This window comes from Mollisia scopiformis, assembly GCF_001500285.1.
Source record: "Mollisia scopiformis unplaced genomic scaffold LY89scaffold_23, whole genome shotgun sequence".
Classification (NCBI taxonomy): domain Eukaryota; kingdom Fungi; phylum Ascomycota; class Leotiomycetes; order Helotiales; family Mollisiaceae; genus Mollisia; species Mollisia scopiformis.
Window position 1 is genome coordinate 627,665 of NW_017263603.1, and position 14,566 is coordinate 642,230.

The 14,566-nt window shown below is 46.8% G+C and overlaps 6 protein-coding genes across 6 annotated transcripts; 1 reads left to right on the top strand and 5 right to left on the bottom strand.

Moving 5' to 3' along the window:
* Window positions 1–58: 58 nt before the first annotated feature.
* On the bottom strand, window positions 59–937 carry LY89DRAFT_722759 (uncharacterized protein). The gene is made up of 2 exons (XM_018218758.1): window positions 685–937; window positions 59–621 (listed from the first exon to the last, which is right to left on the bottom strand). Exons 1-2 carry the CDS (start codon window positions 784–786, stop codon window positions 94–96), a joined length of 630 nt encoding a protein of 209 aa, XP_018066008.1. The 5' UTR covers window positions 787–937; the 3' UTR covers window positions 59–93.
* A 1,847-nt stretch (window positions 938–2,784) lies between these two features.
* Window positions 2,785–3,782, bottom strand: LY89DRAFT_688836 (uncharacterized protein). Its single transcript, XM_018215789.1, has 2 exons — window positions 3,407–3,782; window positions 2,785–3,352 (listed from the first exon to the last, which is right to left on the bottom strand). Exons 1-2 carry the CDS (start codon window positions 3,729–3,731, stop codon window positions 2,916–2,918), a joined length of 762 nt encoding a protein of 253 aa, XP_018066009.1. The 5' UTR covers window positions 3,732–3,782; the 3' UTR covers window positions 2,785–2,915.
* Window positions 3,783–4,468: 686 nt separating this feature from the next.
* Window positions 4,469–4,945, bottom strand: LY89DRAFT_758432 (uncharacterized protein; the record flags this gene model as incomplete). Its single annotated transcript, XM_018221437.1, has 1 exon — window positions 4,469–4,945. A coding segment is annotated over one exon (336 nt), but the record flags the coding sequence as incomplete, so codon positions are not given.
* A 389-nt stretch (window positions 4,946–5,334) lies between these two features.
* Window positions 5,335–7,638, top strand: LY89DRAFT_594462 (uncharacterized protein; the record flags this gene model as incomplete). The annotated part of the gene is made up of 3 exons (XM_018209804.1): window positions 5,335–5,914; window positions 5,986–6,091; window positions 6,183–7,638. 3 exons carry the CDS (start codon window positions 5,335–5,337, stop codon window positions 7,636–7,638), a joined length of 2,142 nt encoding a protein of 713 aa, XP_018066011.1.
* A 587-nt stretch (window positions 7,639–8,225) lies between these two features.
* LY89DRAFT_786540 (kinase-like protein) lies at window positions 8,226–9,812 on the bottom strand (the record flags this gene model as incomplete). The annotated part of the gene is made up of 2 exons (XM_018222991.1): window positions 9,740–9,812; window positions 8,226–9,679 (listed from the first exon to the last, which is right to left on the bottom strand). The coding sequence occupies exon 2, from the start codon at window positions 9,486–9,488 to the stop codon at window positions 8,226–8,228; it is 1,263 nt and encodes a 420-aa protein (XP_018066012.1). The 5' UTR covers window positions 9,489–9,679; window positions 9,740–9,812.
* Window positions 9,813–11,102: 1,290 nt separating this feature from the next.
* LY89DRAFT_674228 (TPR-like protein) lies at window positions 11,103–13,884 on the bottom strand (the record flags this gene model as incomplete). Its single annotated transcript, XM_018213422.1, has 4 exons — window positions 11,103–12,523; window positions 12,595–13,438; window positions 13,491–13,557; window positions 13,613–13,884. The coding sequence occupies 4 exons, from the start codon at window positions 13,882–13,884 to the stop codon at window positions 11,103–11,105; spliced, it is 2,604 nt and encodes an 867-aa protein (XP_018066013.1).
* Window positions 13,885–14,566: the final 682 nt, after the last annotated feature.

Below are 14,566 nucleotides of genomic sequence, written 5' to 3' on the forward strand. Positions count from 1 at the left end.
GATGGTGATGGACATTTGAATCCGTACTAGTATGGGTAGTGATGGTTCAGGGCAAAAAACTGTCTGACTTATCCATTTTCTAGTGATCCCTAACTAAGATATTACACAGCTACTCCAATCGGCTGTATTGAGATCGTTCATGGCTATTCCTTTTTGGTATAGCTCTGGCGAATTTCTCCCGACAAATTCTATGTTATCCCAAAACATGTTAGAGTCTGGAGCCCCCTCCGGCTCCTTCCACTCCTCTCGTGGTGGATACGGCGATTTATCAAACAACAATCGAAGAGCATAACGTGTAGATGATTCCGTACTTCCCATCAAGCTCCAGCACGGTTCCCTGAAGTTCCCCTTCTCCATTCTGACCGTGAAGTACTTTGTTCGAAGGGCTTCATCGGAGAGAATACGTTCGTTCAGCATGTTGCCTTCTCGCATGATCGACGTATTCACCCCTGGTGCCAGCCTTTTGGTGAGAGTAATCTCGAGGTTGAGATGGCCTAGAAGCTGAGGGTCGGTTCGTGTGACACGTATGTTGTTAACGATTTGTTTTGGTTGGGGTGGTGAGAGAACCTTCCATTCAAGCTCCACAGCGATGAACCAGCAGGATTCTATACAGCACCATAACTTTCATATGTAGTCAGTAACCACTCCAAGGATAGGTGAAAATGCGGGGCTTAAAGTACACACTTCGCCAGTACCGTCCTTGTTGAATTTGATACTTCTGTGAAACCACGATCCGAACTGCCATCTATCTTCCCCGCAAAGAATCGAGCAAAGCGCTTCGTTCATATCGCTCTTGGTCGTTGTTTGTTGGCTAAATTTTGCGACAGAGCATTTCAAGATTGCTTTTTGGAAAAAAGGGTAGGCTGACGAAAGAACGCTTGGGCATAGATATCAAAGCGCCCAACGTCGACGCTACATACATATACGTACGCTAGCGTCTAAAAGGCATTTTTAGCATAACCGAACTTCGAAACACCGCTCATATACCGAGTATCTCGTATGAGTATACGTAATACGTATTTCACACATAACCTCTAGAGTTACGGTAACTTTAGTACTTTTATGGCTTTTCAGAATCTGAAGTCTCGGTTGATTGATACCTCACAATAAACAATTAGATATTGCATGTTACGGATCACCTGGATCACTTGGTTGGGGATCACGTGAGCACCTATGTGTTTTTAGCGCCAATACCCTCCAGCCTCCACGTGATCCTCCCTGGGGACGAATCAGGCTTAGAGCTTAAACTTGTTTCACTCTGGTAGATATAAACTCTGGCTCTCCCACTCTCCCCTTCTTTCTTTACCTTTAGATTCTAAGAGATAGCCAATCGATTCTTCGTCTACGTACTGAGCTCTCTACCGTGCTGTCACATTGCACTTTAAGTCAACCTTTTATCCAGCCCTAAATTCCATAGATCTTTTATTCACTATTCTTCGAATGTAGCTAATCCGAAGGCTGCATCGATTGCGGAACGCTTTTGACATTAATCTAGGCAGCCTAATCCACAGTTTCTAACTCCGCGAGTTTTCTTACACCCGCTGTATTCGATATTGCCACATAATCGGTGATAATGCTCAAGAGAATTTCAAGCTCGATCATCATTCCTACGGAAGTTTAGAGACTAGCCTAGTAGCTAGACTCACTGCTCATATGTTACATTCACTCCCCGATAATTGGTATAAAGCGACAAGTGCGGATTCATGCTTTGGCCTCTTAATCCAGATTTCTTTCGAACCAGCAATCATGCGGCACCCGACTCCCATTACTGCTTACTCGAAGTAAGATAACGCGTGTTCATTCAAAAACAAGCCGAGGAAGTCCAAAGCTACGAATGTGACGGATAACATGCCGAAAGATCGGTCTTACGTGGGGGTTTCCTTTCCTTGATGGGGGCCTAAGATTGCCGAACAAAATGATTACATCTGTACCGGATGATGTCGTTTGCAAAGCTTTCTGATTCGAGCTGAGTACGAGGTTATTTTGAACCCAGGGTAGCGGGTGGGGATGTCCAGCGCAGCGGCGCCGGGGCAATGGTCCACCCGCTCACCAATTCCACGTCTCGGGCTCGGGAGCTCGGGTTGATTCTGGTCAATGAAGATCGAGAGGGGCTTCGCTTATGGGGATAGGGGTGGAGCACGGGAGTAAGACGACTAGACTCTTTCGAGATTGTTGTGCGAAGGGTCTACGTGACCGAAATTGTGGGGTCTCATGCTCAGGTTGAATGCATGTGTCGCTCGAAATAACTTTCCAATTGCCTACCGCTTTGGAAAGGCCAGCCAACAAGTTTCGAGGCTCTAGAAGTGAATTTCTCGATAGTTCCAGGATCGCGTTTGTGCTTTGTTTGGATGCAAAAATATTCTTTGTAATTTTGCCTACATTTACTCACAATTTCTACCTCTTTCTTTTTTATCCTATCATGTTACACAGATTTCTGATTAGACTTGCACAGAGCAATGCGCCCCAGACTGAAGCCCAGTCTTCGTGCCTACGATCCAAGCCGAAACATCTAGGACAAAAGACATGCTCTGCTGTTGAACTATGATCCGCTCTGAGTTCTGCTAGCCCACGATCTCCTTGACAATCTACTACCCGTCAATCATTCTCAAGACGGCCAAAGAATCAAGCCCTCGCTTCGCCTTCAACTTTGGAAACGCTAGCTCAGAGCGAATAGGGACATCGACCCTAAGGTTTTATGCTTCCAAGAAGCGAAGAAAATTGACTAGGACAGGGTGGCCTGCACAGTTCTCCTTGAGATCCAGTTCGAGGAGGGCAATCCATACTTTTTTGGTGCTTATTCGGACTTGTGCCTACATGAAGAGTTGTATACTAGGAAGGGTTAATTACATGTCCTTTTCCACGGTCTCTTGACCAGGTTCGCCTTTCACTATACTCCACTTGAATTCATCGGCCCTTCATCCACCATTTCCCGGATCAATCTCTCTAGCCCTCTCATCCGCTTCCACGAACTTTTCCCGCTCAACCAGCTTCTCCGCCCTCTCCCTCTTCTCTTCCTCCTCATACATCTTATCAAAATCAAACGCCTCCTCCCTCTCAAACACCACATCACTTCTTAACAAAAACTTCTCCCCGCCCAGCAACTTATCCCCATCATGCCACACCGTATCCCGAAACACGCTCGCGCATCCCTGTACCGGCTGGATCCGCGCCAACACCTCCAACCCATCTATCCCATTCCAATAATCGCCCTTCGTAGCCTCGTGCCGCAAAATACGGGTCGAGCCACCGAGCGAGGAGGGGACAGTGTTCAGATAGATGTTTAGCGATAGGAAGGTTTGTTCGTTGAGGGAAAGAGAACGGGGGTAGTCGAAATGCGCCGTGAATTTGCCGTCTACACCAATCAATCCCCACTATATTTTCCTGTCAAAAGAGGGAGAAAACTTACCTTTTTCGTATTTCGATAGTCTCAAATCGGGATTCAGACCCTTTGCAACCCACCAATAGCCATCTTCGTCCTGAATTCGGGTCCCAGCATAGAATTTGCTGATGCGGGACCAGAGACGGTTTGCGAGTGGGCGGTCAAAGAATTGTTCTCGGGTGCGGATCGTGCCGTAGGTTAGATTTGAGGGAGAGAGGTCTGTGTGTGAGGCAATTATGGAGTTGCATTCTGAAAGAGAGAGGAGGTTGGAGATTATGTGGACGAAATGAGTGGGGTCGGTGGTGGGGAAGGGCAGGTGGGTCAGTGTAGCTAATGTAGAGGGTTCCGACATTATGTGAGAGTATCTAGATTGTACGGATACTTTTACCGCCACGCTTTCTTGATAAATAATATATGAGACACTTGGATGTTTGGATGGAAGTGATGTCTTCTTTCGTTTATGCCCAGCGGCGTCGCTGTTGCCTATTATCTGCCTGGGGTGGCACGGCCTGCGACTTGAATTTCGTCCATCTCAGCCACGTCGATCAAATGAGGGTTCGAGCCCAACTTATTGAAGAATTCTGGACGGACTTGATATATCGCGATATCTGCAAATCAAGTTTGCCCCGCACTTCAGATTATCATGCTCCGTGCTAAATATGCATTCTAATGTACGTCGGAACTTCAAAGCCTCACGACGCCTTTGATATGTGATGGCGTCTGCTGGTCAAGGCAGGTTGCGGAGGACACAGCGGTGCGACTAAATGACTCTGCTGATGACTGAAAAGACCTGGGGAAGAGGAGTCTCCAAAGCGCCAGAGTTGAGATCACATTGGACTCGGGAGGCAGCGCATATCGGAGATCCGGGGGGCCAATTCCTTCACCTTCTGATAATCGAAGTTACCAATAGAGTGGTCAGCCCAAATGGATGCGTCGGACATGCCCGCAGCTCTGCGACGCTCTAAGATCTCTCTGAGTGTGAGTCCAGCCATAGGTGATCTATTTGGAGGACGGTACGTCTTCAAGATAGCACAAAAAGCCCGGAAGCCGTGAAGCTCAGAGCCTTCCATGGTGTTGATGAGTGATAAGCGCCTTCACTCTGCAGGTAGGGCTCGCATCAAAGAGAAATGGAGGCTTCGAAAAGCAATATCAATTGAGAATCTCGTCCATGTTTATCCCAGCATTGCCAAGCAAGCCTTTGAAACAAAATTGATGCCAAAGATTACCAAGTCACAAATTGTTTGGACAAATTGCGGCCACATGCTTCTCCTTTCCCATAGTTACCAAAATATTTCCACAAGACCCAACCAACATGCTCGATTCGAAAACATAGTCGTTCGTTGAAGGTGGGGCGAGCCCCTTTCCAAAATCGCTTAATTTTTTTCGGCGCCACCCCACAAAATTCGCCAAAATGATGCAAAACTTATCCAAAAAGAAAAGGACATACAACAGCAGGTATTCGCTGGTGGTCACCCACCCAACTACTAATCTGCCGATCTGAGACTTATGTATGGCAGAGCGGACGGGATGCCCAGTTTTCCTCAGTCTATGGTCGTATGTAGCAGTGTTTGGGTTATTTATATCTATAGTCTATTCCCAATCATGCTGCTTTTGAGAGGACATCCTGTCCAATCGCAGAGGTGGGATACGGTCGCTCTCTTATCACGGACCCACTAAGCCAAAGCCTCATTCCTATCTGCGTATGCAAGCCAAGGGAAAGGGGATTGATCGTCAGTGAATTCGCCCCCCACCATCAACCTAACATGGGTTAATCTGCCTTGGGGGCTACACGACTGAACGCCCAGCTGAATATGTTACTCCTCATGATCCTTTCTCGAGCAACAAACATCAAGTAAGCACGGCATCGTATTTATTGTTCTCTAGCACTAGATCAAAGCTAGGTGAAAGCTAGACAGAACCATTATTTTGATAGTAGGGCGACTCACCGGTCATCGATGGCACCTACTATCCGCCGAAAGCCCCTTCCCAGCAGGATATGCACTGAGCCTCGCGCTTCGAGTACGCCTTCGTCAGTCAATTCGCAATCGGCTTCCCTAATTCAATTCGAAGACTATGAACTGGACCTGGGCTTGTTCACAAACTCGCATCCTGCTGCCGAGCATCAATCACTACTGTTTGCGTCTGATTCCGTACCGTCCACGGCTATTCCACAGTACCCTGGGCATTCACATTCAGCCCACATTTCAGCGAAATCGTTGAAGGGTGCAGATAGTTCCAACAGTGTTATTGAGCTTGGTGCGCCACCTATACAATACGTCTCATGGGGAGTTGACTGGAGGAAACCTACCTTTATCTGTGTTGCTCTGGTCTGCGCTTTATCACTTTCTCTCGGCCACCATTTCTACTATTCGTCCTTGAATAGCAAAATTGCGGGCGATGAAGCGAAACAAGCTTGGACTATCCGATTCGGAACAGGATTTGCATTTCTCATCGTCTTGTCCTTGCATGCTGCTACGGCTGTGGCATTTGGACAGTACGTTTGGACAGTGGTGAAACGAACCCCCTTAACGCTCGGTATGCCACTGATCCCACATATGGCTTTCGAGCTTGTGAAATAAGATGTGGATATTGACGTCTGGAAATAGAAAGCCTAGACACACTGTACTCCCTCACATCTGATCCATCTGGCATATTCAGCTTTGAACTTTTCAGCTCAGCTAAAGTGGCACTTCTCTTCGCATTGACCTTTTGGTAAGTGCAAGACTTCTGGCATTCGAGGCAAGGTCCAATATCTACTACATTTTCAATTGTTGCCCAATCCAGCCCCTGACAAAACCAATAGGTCCGTCGGCCTTGTAGGTATCACTCCTCCGGCCACTTTGACCGTAATTGCTCGAAATATTACATATTACGACGTTCCTGTACCGATTCTCGACCTTTCGCAGACTGGCTGGGAAAGGGTGCAGGAGGTGTGGAATCCTGGCTGGATTACATATACAATTGCTACTCAAGCTGCGATAGGTCTCGAAGTTGTGGCCCTTCCACCTCCTGTCGCAAGTCAAGATTGGGCTTATGAAATAGAGTTCCTTGGTCCCACCACCCGGTGCGAGCTGGCTAGTCCCGAGGAGCAGGCGGTTTTCGATAATGTTTCTCTATCCTTCGAGTCGAATAATCTAATTTTTAACTATCTGCAACTAAACGATGCCATCTGGAACAATACTATAAACTGGCAGGGCCCGATGGGTACGCCTATCAGGCTGTTTTATTCCAGTTGGGCATACTCAGACCTGAATAGCTTTGGAGTCGGACCAACAGATTGGTTCCCGGATTGTGCAGGGTGTCGCGACAGTTCGTATTCCTCCAATCAGGCCATTTATATCCAGACCTCAACAGCGAGTATCGTTTGCTATGAGAGCAATGCCTTATTTACTATAACCATACAATCGGTCGGTGGACAGCAGCAAATCACCCAAACTGATATTCGCCCGGCTCCCAATACTACGTCATCTTCACCTGCAAACTCAGCGCACTATTTAGCACTCAGCGCGCTACTAATGGGTAATCTGACCCTTAGCTACCTGTTCATTATGGATCCTGGACCCACTGCCTCCTATAAGGACCAATGGATGATTAACAGTGGTGATACGCAAATGCTATCAACTGGTTTAATAGCATGTAACGATATACAAGCGAGTCCTTGGGTGAACCTTTCAAACAAGGGTGATGGTAGCCCGGACACTTGGCCAAATTATGGCGCACTCGTCAGCTGGCGCCAGATGTTCCAGAATACGTTCCCTTCCGAACCTTGGATGTGTCGAAATCAGACCTTTCTTCGAGCCATCGAAGACCTTGCAAACAACATTACCATAAGCTATCTCAGCTCGCCAGAGCTAACAAATACCAACACGACATTCAAGACGATCACGACATCTAACAGCAGTAATTATTACCAGTATCGGCCTCTTTATCTCGCTTTACCTTACGGAATAGGCCTTCTTTGCGTATCTATCGTTGCAACAATCGGCTTATATTCCATCCATCTCAACGGCGTGACCCATTCTATGAACTTCTCATCTATTCTAGCTACGACACGCAATCCGGACCTGGATGTTCTCACGCGTGGTGCTTCGCTTGGTGCAGAGCCGCTAAAGACGGATATTAGCAAAGTAAAATTGAGGTTCGGACCTCTGCTAGACTCCAAGGAAGGGGAGAGAGGAGATGATGACGAAGGGATTCATGTTGGATTTGGACGTGCAAATAAAGTTGGGACTTTAAGGAAAGGAAAGAGTTACATATGATACCCTTGCTACAGTTTTAATAGGAAGAGGGGAAATAGTGAGGTATTTCCCACCAAATTAATTCTCCAATCAGACTGGCTTGCTTTCGAGTGTTGACTGCCCGATATAGGAAAGGCCAATAGCAAGACCTGATTCTAAAGAACTGGATACTGTTAGACTATCCGAAAGGCGGCCAGGGCCTACTCATAGGTATACTATGCAACGCAAACGACAATTGAGCAATCTCAAAAAGATGTACGCCGGCTATCGAGTCCTGGAAGTAATGGGCACGTCAAAAATAGGCAAGTATGTTGTTACTCCTGCATTGGGTGTGAGACATGGCTTAGAGCGAATATGTTGGCCGTCATACAAAAAGAAGGTGTGACGGATTTTGCAATTGACCTCTAGATAGGGTTAGATGAGTTGCAGACTAGCCTATAAGTTCAGGAATATATACCAACTCATATTGATCTACGATGTTGGTCTGCCCCGCTTTTTGGGCCCTCGCTTTCCTACAAGAGACAATCCCCCGCTCGGAACTGAAATGTTTCCCATGCACCAGCAACTGCTCGCGTCCGCTGACTAGAGCGGCATCAGCGAAGGTGAAACTAGAGTCTGGCTTTCTCGTTAACTTTGGTGGTGGGCGGCCCAAGCGATGACCTATCCACAGAAAGGTCCTGGTTAGAAGAGGATTGGTTTGTGACTGCAACTGCGACTTCTTTCATAGTCGCTAGATATGCAACCCGACGGTAATTGTCAAGTCTTTGATTCGAGTGGCCTGCAACGGTATGAGAAGTCATATCATTGTGTTCCTGTAGCCCTAGTAGGTCTGTGATATCTTGGGAACCAAGAATTGATTCTTCTAGAGCGCTCGCCATGCTTCGTTTCGCGTGGTCGGGCTGCATGTCCCATAAACTATCCAAGATACTTTGCAGATGGTAGGCTAGCTTGTATGGTGGGTTTCTATTCTTGTCCATTTGCATCCTGATATTCTGGGTCTCTACAAGGCATCGCCGCAAAATCTCCTGTGTGTCTTCATATTCTCGGTGAGAATGGCAATGAGTGAGCCAAGCCGGAGGTTGTATATCGCGCCCCTCTGATGCTAATCCAACAATTTCGCCCCAAATTTTAAGACGCCGGAACTCGATCTGCAAATCGAGATCTAAAGGGGCAAGGCAGGACTCGAAATTCACACATATTTTGTCGAAGACGTCTCGCTGAGAGAGTTGGTATAGTCGACGGGTTATTGTGGAAGCACTTGGCCGATTCTCGGGATCAAATTGAAGAATCTCCTCAATTAGAAGCGCCAAAGACTTGAACACCGCTGTCGATGAAGGGTCTGCGGTATACTTGCTCAAGAGATCTATGACGGCTGGAGCGATACCATCGACGGTATGGAAATGACGACTGATCAAGGGGCCTAGATTGTGTTTCCTTGCTTCTCTGAATTTAACGACGGCGTCAGGTCCGTCTCCAGGTGCAGCACTGAGATATGCCAAGACTTCAGAAAGAACGCAACCGAAGGACCAGATGTCACTAGCTCTACCGACTCGTGCCGGCTTGAAATCTTTGTCAGACGGCTCACATTCAGGAGCAATATAAGAGCCTTCTCCTCTCGGAAACAATGAACGAGAGCTCTCTTCTTCTGGTCGTAGCCGAGAAAGACCAAAATCGGAAAGAACAAGTTTACCGTTCATACAGAGAATGTTCTTCGGCTTGATATCATAGCGACAGCCAATCTTTCGCACTTTGTACTCATCTGGCAAAAAATTATGGACTGCTTCAATGGCCGACGACAGTCTCCACAGCGAGGCTAGAACATCGTCGCTTGCAGAAAAACAAGTTCCTGTGTTCGGAGATAATAACAACATGGAAAGATCACCATCAGCAACAGGAAAGAGGAAGTTGTATTCGTCTCCGATGGTGTACGCCGTGATGAGTCGTATGATATTTGGGTGGTTCAAGCATCGAAGAGATGACAAAACCTCCACCTCACGTTCGAAGTCTTCTTTCTTCGATGATTCGTTATCCCCATTGTTAACTGCTTGCAGACCAAGTCCAACTGAAACGCAGGGTACTGTTAGCCAGTCTCGAATTGATCCGGAGATGAAGAAGTGCATACTTGACCATGGGCCCCTGCAATCCTGTGGTGTGATGCATCGACTGTCACTTTGAACACTGTAGCGAATCCTCCCTTGCCAATTCGTTTCCGCCCCGGGAGAAATGGCAAGATGGTCCAATCTTCGAGCTCTCGTTGGGACTGGTCTTCTTGGAATCCTGGAGCAAGAAACCTCCATTGCCTCTAGAAGAATCGGCTGCACAGATCGGGAACTCGAAGAATTTTCAAAAGAGCCCCCTCGCTCAATGGTAGCTTGGAATCCAATTGGGCACCGGAAAAAGAATCCGTTGCCAGAAAGCGCGTGATCTGCTTGATATTTCCAATGGAGGCCAGCGTGGCAAAGAGCCGAATGCCGTTATTAAGAATTGCGATCGTGGCTTCTTGCCGAAAGTGAAAATGGATATCATGTTCCTCGAGTAGTAGGGCAATCTTATCCCGGGTAAATAGTTTTTCGAGCTTGCTCAAAGGGATGAAGCTCTTCCTCTCGAAGTTCACAATTTCCAGAGCATCAAGCTCACTGCGAATGTCAGACATATCGGATCAATGAAGGTTCCGCTGGAAGTACTGCTCAGAAGCACAAGTTCACACACGTAAACTCAATGATGTTCTCGCCGTTCGTTGACTGTGGATTGGGAATATAGACTCTTGATATTCTGAGCTGATGCGTCGGGCATAATTTTAACCGACTTCTGCCTGGTGCTGCTCTTGCAATGCATTACCTGAAACACATTACCTTAGACAGGAACTCTATCCTTAGCTCGTCTATCTCTCGACTCTGAGGCGACTATTGGTAAGAATACCATATTAAAAAATGTTTTCCAACGAATTAGGCCCTGGATTAACCACAGGTGGCGAACGCACCCTTTGATCTGACCTGCGTGGCGTTATTGAATGTTTCAGATAACTTTGAACATAAAGACTTATTATCAATCTTGTCTCTACTTCGTGCATCGAGCCAAACATTCTGCTTAGCCGCTCGTGTGATACCTTGCTCTCCATGTTCGAAAGGCGGCTTTGATGTACTGAACAAGGAGCAAGTGAACAGCGAAATCGACTTCGTCTTCGAGCGCCTAAAAGATCATAAAGAAGAAAAGGGAAGATCATCGGACAAGCCAGTGATCCTCGATGATAGAATTGATTATGTTGAGATACTAGAATGTCAGAAAGCACTTAAATCTACTGCATATCTACAGCATCTGCTAAGGGATATTTTCCAATGCACAATAGATTTCTGCTCCCACTTCGAAATTCCATACCTAAATTTATACCAGGCATCTCATGAGGACAAAATGTATATTACTCTGACAAACGAAATCCACAACACCCCTGCCTTTCTATAAAGTCAATGTTTGCTACACATCGATTTTCACGCCTCGTCCAGCTCTGTGTCTGTCTCCCAAGAGCTATCACTACACTCCACGTCATCCTCCTCAGGCAAAACTTCGTCTCGCTCAAGTATCTTCCGCAGGAATTCTAGGCTATCCAAAGTGTCAGAGTTCTCACTACCAAATAACCTTTCCCGTACTTCCACAACTCCGCGTTCCAAGCGCTCGGCGTCGTCAAATCGACCTTGCTTGGCTAAAACCAGAGCAAGGTTCTCAGTCGCGTAGAGGGTACAAGAATGCTCCTCTCCTAAAACTCGCATGTGTGCATCTCTAGTTTCGGTGAGCAATCTTTCCGCGTCATCTAATCGATCTTGGTATAACCACGTGCTTCCCAGTCCATACATCCGCCATAAGGTGTCCGGGTGTTCCTTGCCAAGTATCTCAGTACTTCGCTGCAGATTTACCCTTTGTAAACGCTCTGCTGCTTCGTACCTGCTCATTTTAAAGTACGTATTTGCAAGTTCTGCCACTCTATCTAGTGTATTTGGATGGTGTGGCCCGAGTTCTTCCAAGGTTGTGTCTAGAAGTCTCTGAAATACATTCTTTGCTTGGGATAGTCTGTCCGTCAACATGAAGAGCCCTGCTAGACTGGCCATACTAGTCAGCGTATATGGATGCTTCTCTCCCAGAATCCGTTTGTTCATCTCAGCCAATTCTATGGCAAGTTTTTCAGCTTCAGAATATCGATGGAGGTCGGTGTAAATGTCGACTAGATTGGCTAGGCTTTTGAGAGTATCTGGATGCTCTGTACCTAAGACTTGGCGCTTGAGCTGTAGTGACTGGTTTTCTAGAAGCTCCGCATCAGAGGTTTGTTCGAGTTTGACAAGAGTCATTGCAAGGTTCGACATGCTTTCCAGTGTTAGCGGATGACTTCTGCCAAGGGTCTCATGGTATCCATCCATGGCCATTCTTTCGAGCCTTGCAGCCTCTTTCCATAGTCCCTGTGCATAGAACGTTGCAGCTGAGGCCAGTCTAACAGAAAGAGTCCTCGGATGGTTCTGTCCATAAGCTTCTTCGGTGATCTTCAATACTGAAGATTCCAGCATTGCAGCGTCAGGAAACTTTCCTTGTTCGCGGAATGTGTAAGCTAAATTTAGCTTTATGTCCATGAACTCAAAGTTTTCAGGTGGCAGAATGTCTTCCTGGATGTGGAGTAGCTTTTTCTGCAGCGCCTCCGCATCTTGCCATTTCCCTTGGGCCCTGAATTGCGCTGCTAGAAATTCCATGCTAGCTAGTGTTGATGGATGCACTGCCCCTAAGACATCCATCCTCAGCACTAAACTTTCATGGAACTTATTTTCTGCCTCTTTCGACTTTCCCATAGTGAAGAGAGTAGCCGCCAGGTTGTGCATTCTCAAGATCGTACTTGGGTGAGTGCGTCCCAGAACGTTTATACTTGTTTCTAGAACATGACTCTCAAGCTCTTCTGCTTCAGGGTATTGTCCTAACTTCGTAACTTCCAAAGGGCATTACCTAGTGAAGTCATTGCATCCAGTGTAAAATGGTGATCTGTTCCGAAATTGACTTCGTACGTTTCCCAAACACTTCGGTAGAGTGGCTCCGCTTGTCCCCAAGTACTGTTTGAGAGAAATGTATCTGCCAACACCACTTTGCTGGCCAGCGTGTCTAGGTGGTCCGCACCTAGTATACTAGATCTAGTTTCTACCAATTGTGTTGCCAGATCTTCAGCTTCCTTCCAGCTACCCTGCTTTGTCAGGTATGATACCAAGTCCTCTTTGCTCTGGAGCGTCTTCCGATGGGATTGCCCATATACTTTGATGCAGCCTTGTAGGGCATCTCGGCCCAGATTAACACATCTTTGCCAATACCCCTCGGAAAAAAGAATTGAGCAATAAGTAGACTTGAGAGTTAGAGTAATAGGATGTAGTTCTCCTAAATTGGCGCTGATATCTGCAATCTCTCTGTCGTATTCACATTGGACGTTATCCATCTCTCGCAGTTCCCGGTAGTGTTCTGGAAGCTCCATCATGGTGACTTTTCCTTGGAGTTGGAAGCGACTGAAGTTTCCATCTCCGAATATTGACCCCTCACTCATTATTCTTATCGATTGCATCTGATCTTCAACAGCATCCAAGGGAAGACCGTTTGAATTCAAGATAGCAGTGGCCTCATTGTCATCCCGTCTGACACTGAAGCCTAGTCGGTAACATAAGGCAGCTTGGAAAGCTGGCCCTGGTGAAGACGAGTGGGTAGGAGTAGCAAGTCGTGGCTCTCGAGCTTTTTGCATAAGACATTGTGCCACGGAAGAACGAACGAGGTAATCGACCTGGTAAAATTGGAGTAAAGAAGATGTAACCTATGTTTGTTTTAGCTAATGTGTATTGATTTGAAGTGCATGCCATGATCACCTGAAAACTGTGGTTATCGCGGAGTAGCTCATCGTGATGCACAAATGTGTGCACAATAACTTCGCTTCTGCCACACCGTGAGTCATGTTTCAGTATCGATACTTCTGTGGCTATGGACGTACCCCTTGGTGCCCAAACCTTTCACTAATTGCTCGAAAGAGGTGCTTCTGTGGCGAGGGTCTTTGGCCAGCGCTAATTCGAAGAAGTGTAACAGTTTGATCCTTTCTCCAACTGGCATATCGAATTGTTTGCTTTCCTCCGTCATAAGAGTATATGCAAACTCTCTAATATTGCCCTGAGCACGAAGCGCTTCCAGAAAGTCGTCATGGCTCTTTTGCTCGGAGTTGAAGAAGAGCAGCCACATGCAAAGCAGGCCAAATGAGTACACGTCCATTTTGAGCGCCTCACTATATTGAAATCCTCGATGATGATGCTCCGGAGCGTTCCATGGCACAGATATGGGTATATCAACCAAACCTTCGCCAGCCAAAATAGTCGAATAGCCAAAGTCGGTCACTTTTGCTATATACTGCCCGTGTTCTCCATCATAGATCAGGATATTCTGAGGCTTGATGTCTCCATGAATAATATCTTGTTTTACCTTCAATTAGGACTGATGCTGTGAGTTGGAGGATTCTACTCACGAGAGTCATGCATGCACAATATGGCGGTCCCAATCTCGATGCACAAATTAAGTCTATGTCTCAAGGACATATGCCGAAAAGCCGTAGAGCTGGAGAAGGTCTTCAAGTCTCCGTACGAAGTCTTTTCAAACACCAGCACAGGCCATGATTTATGTGCAGTGTTTGTCTTTTCAACCTCCCAACATATTCCCTCTAACTTACAGATATTTGGGTGACTTCGTATGGACGGGTGACCTAGGACCGAAAGTTCCGAGATCAAGGCACGGTATGCTTTTCTTTCATCCTCTCTGATTCTGCCTTCGAGGCACTTGAACACAAAGCTCATCTGCGAGTTATGGGAGCCTGCCGTATATGCGAAGTTCCACCAAGACCTGCGTTTCCGAGCGCTCTTTGCCACGTGACGGGCAAGAAATCAACGCGGAGACTCTGCGC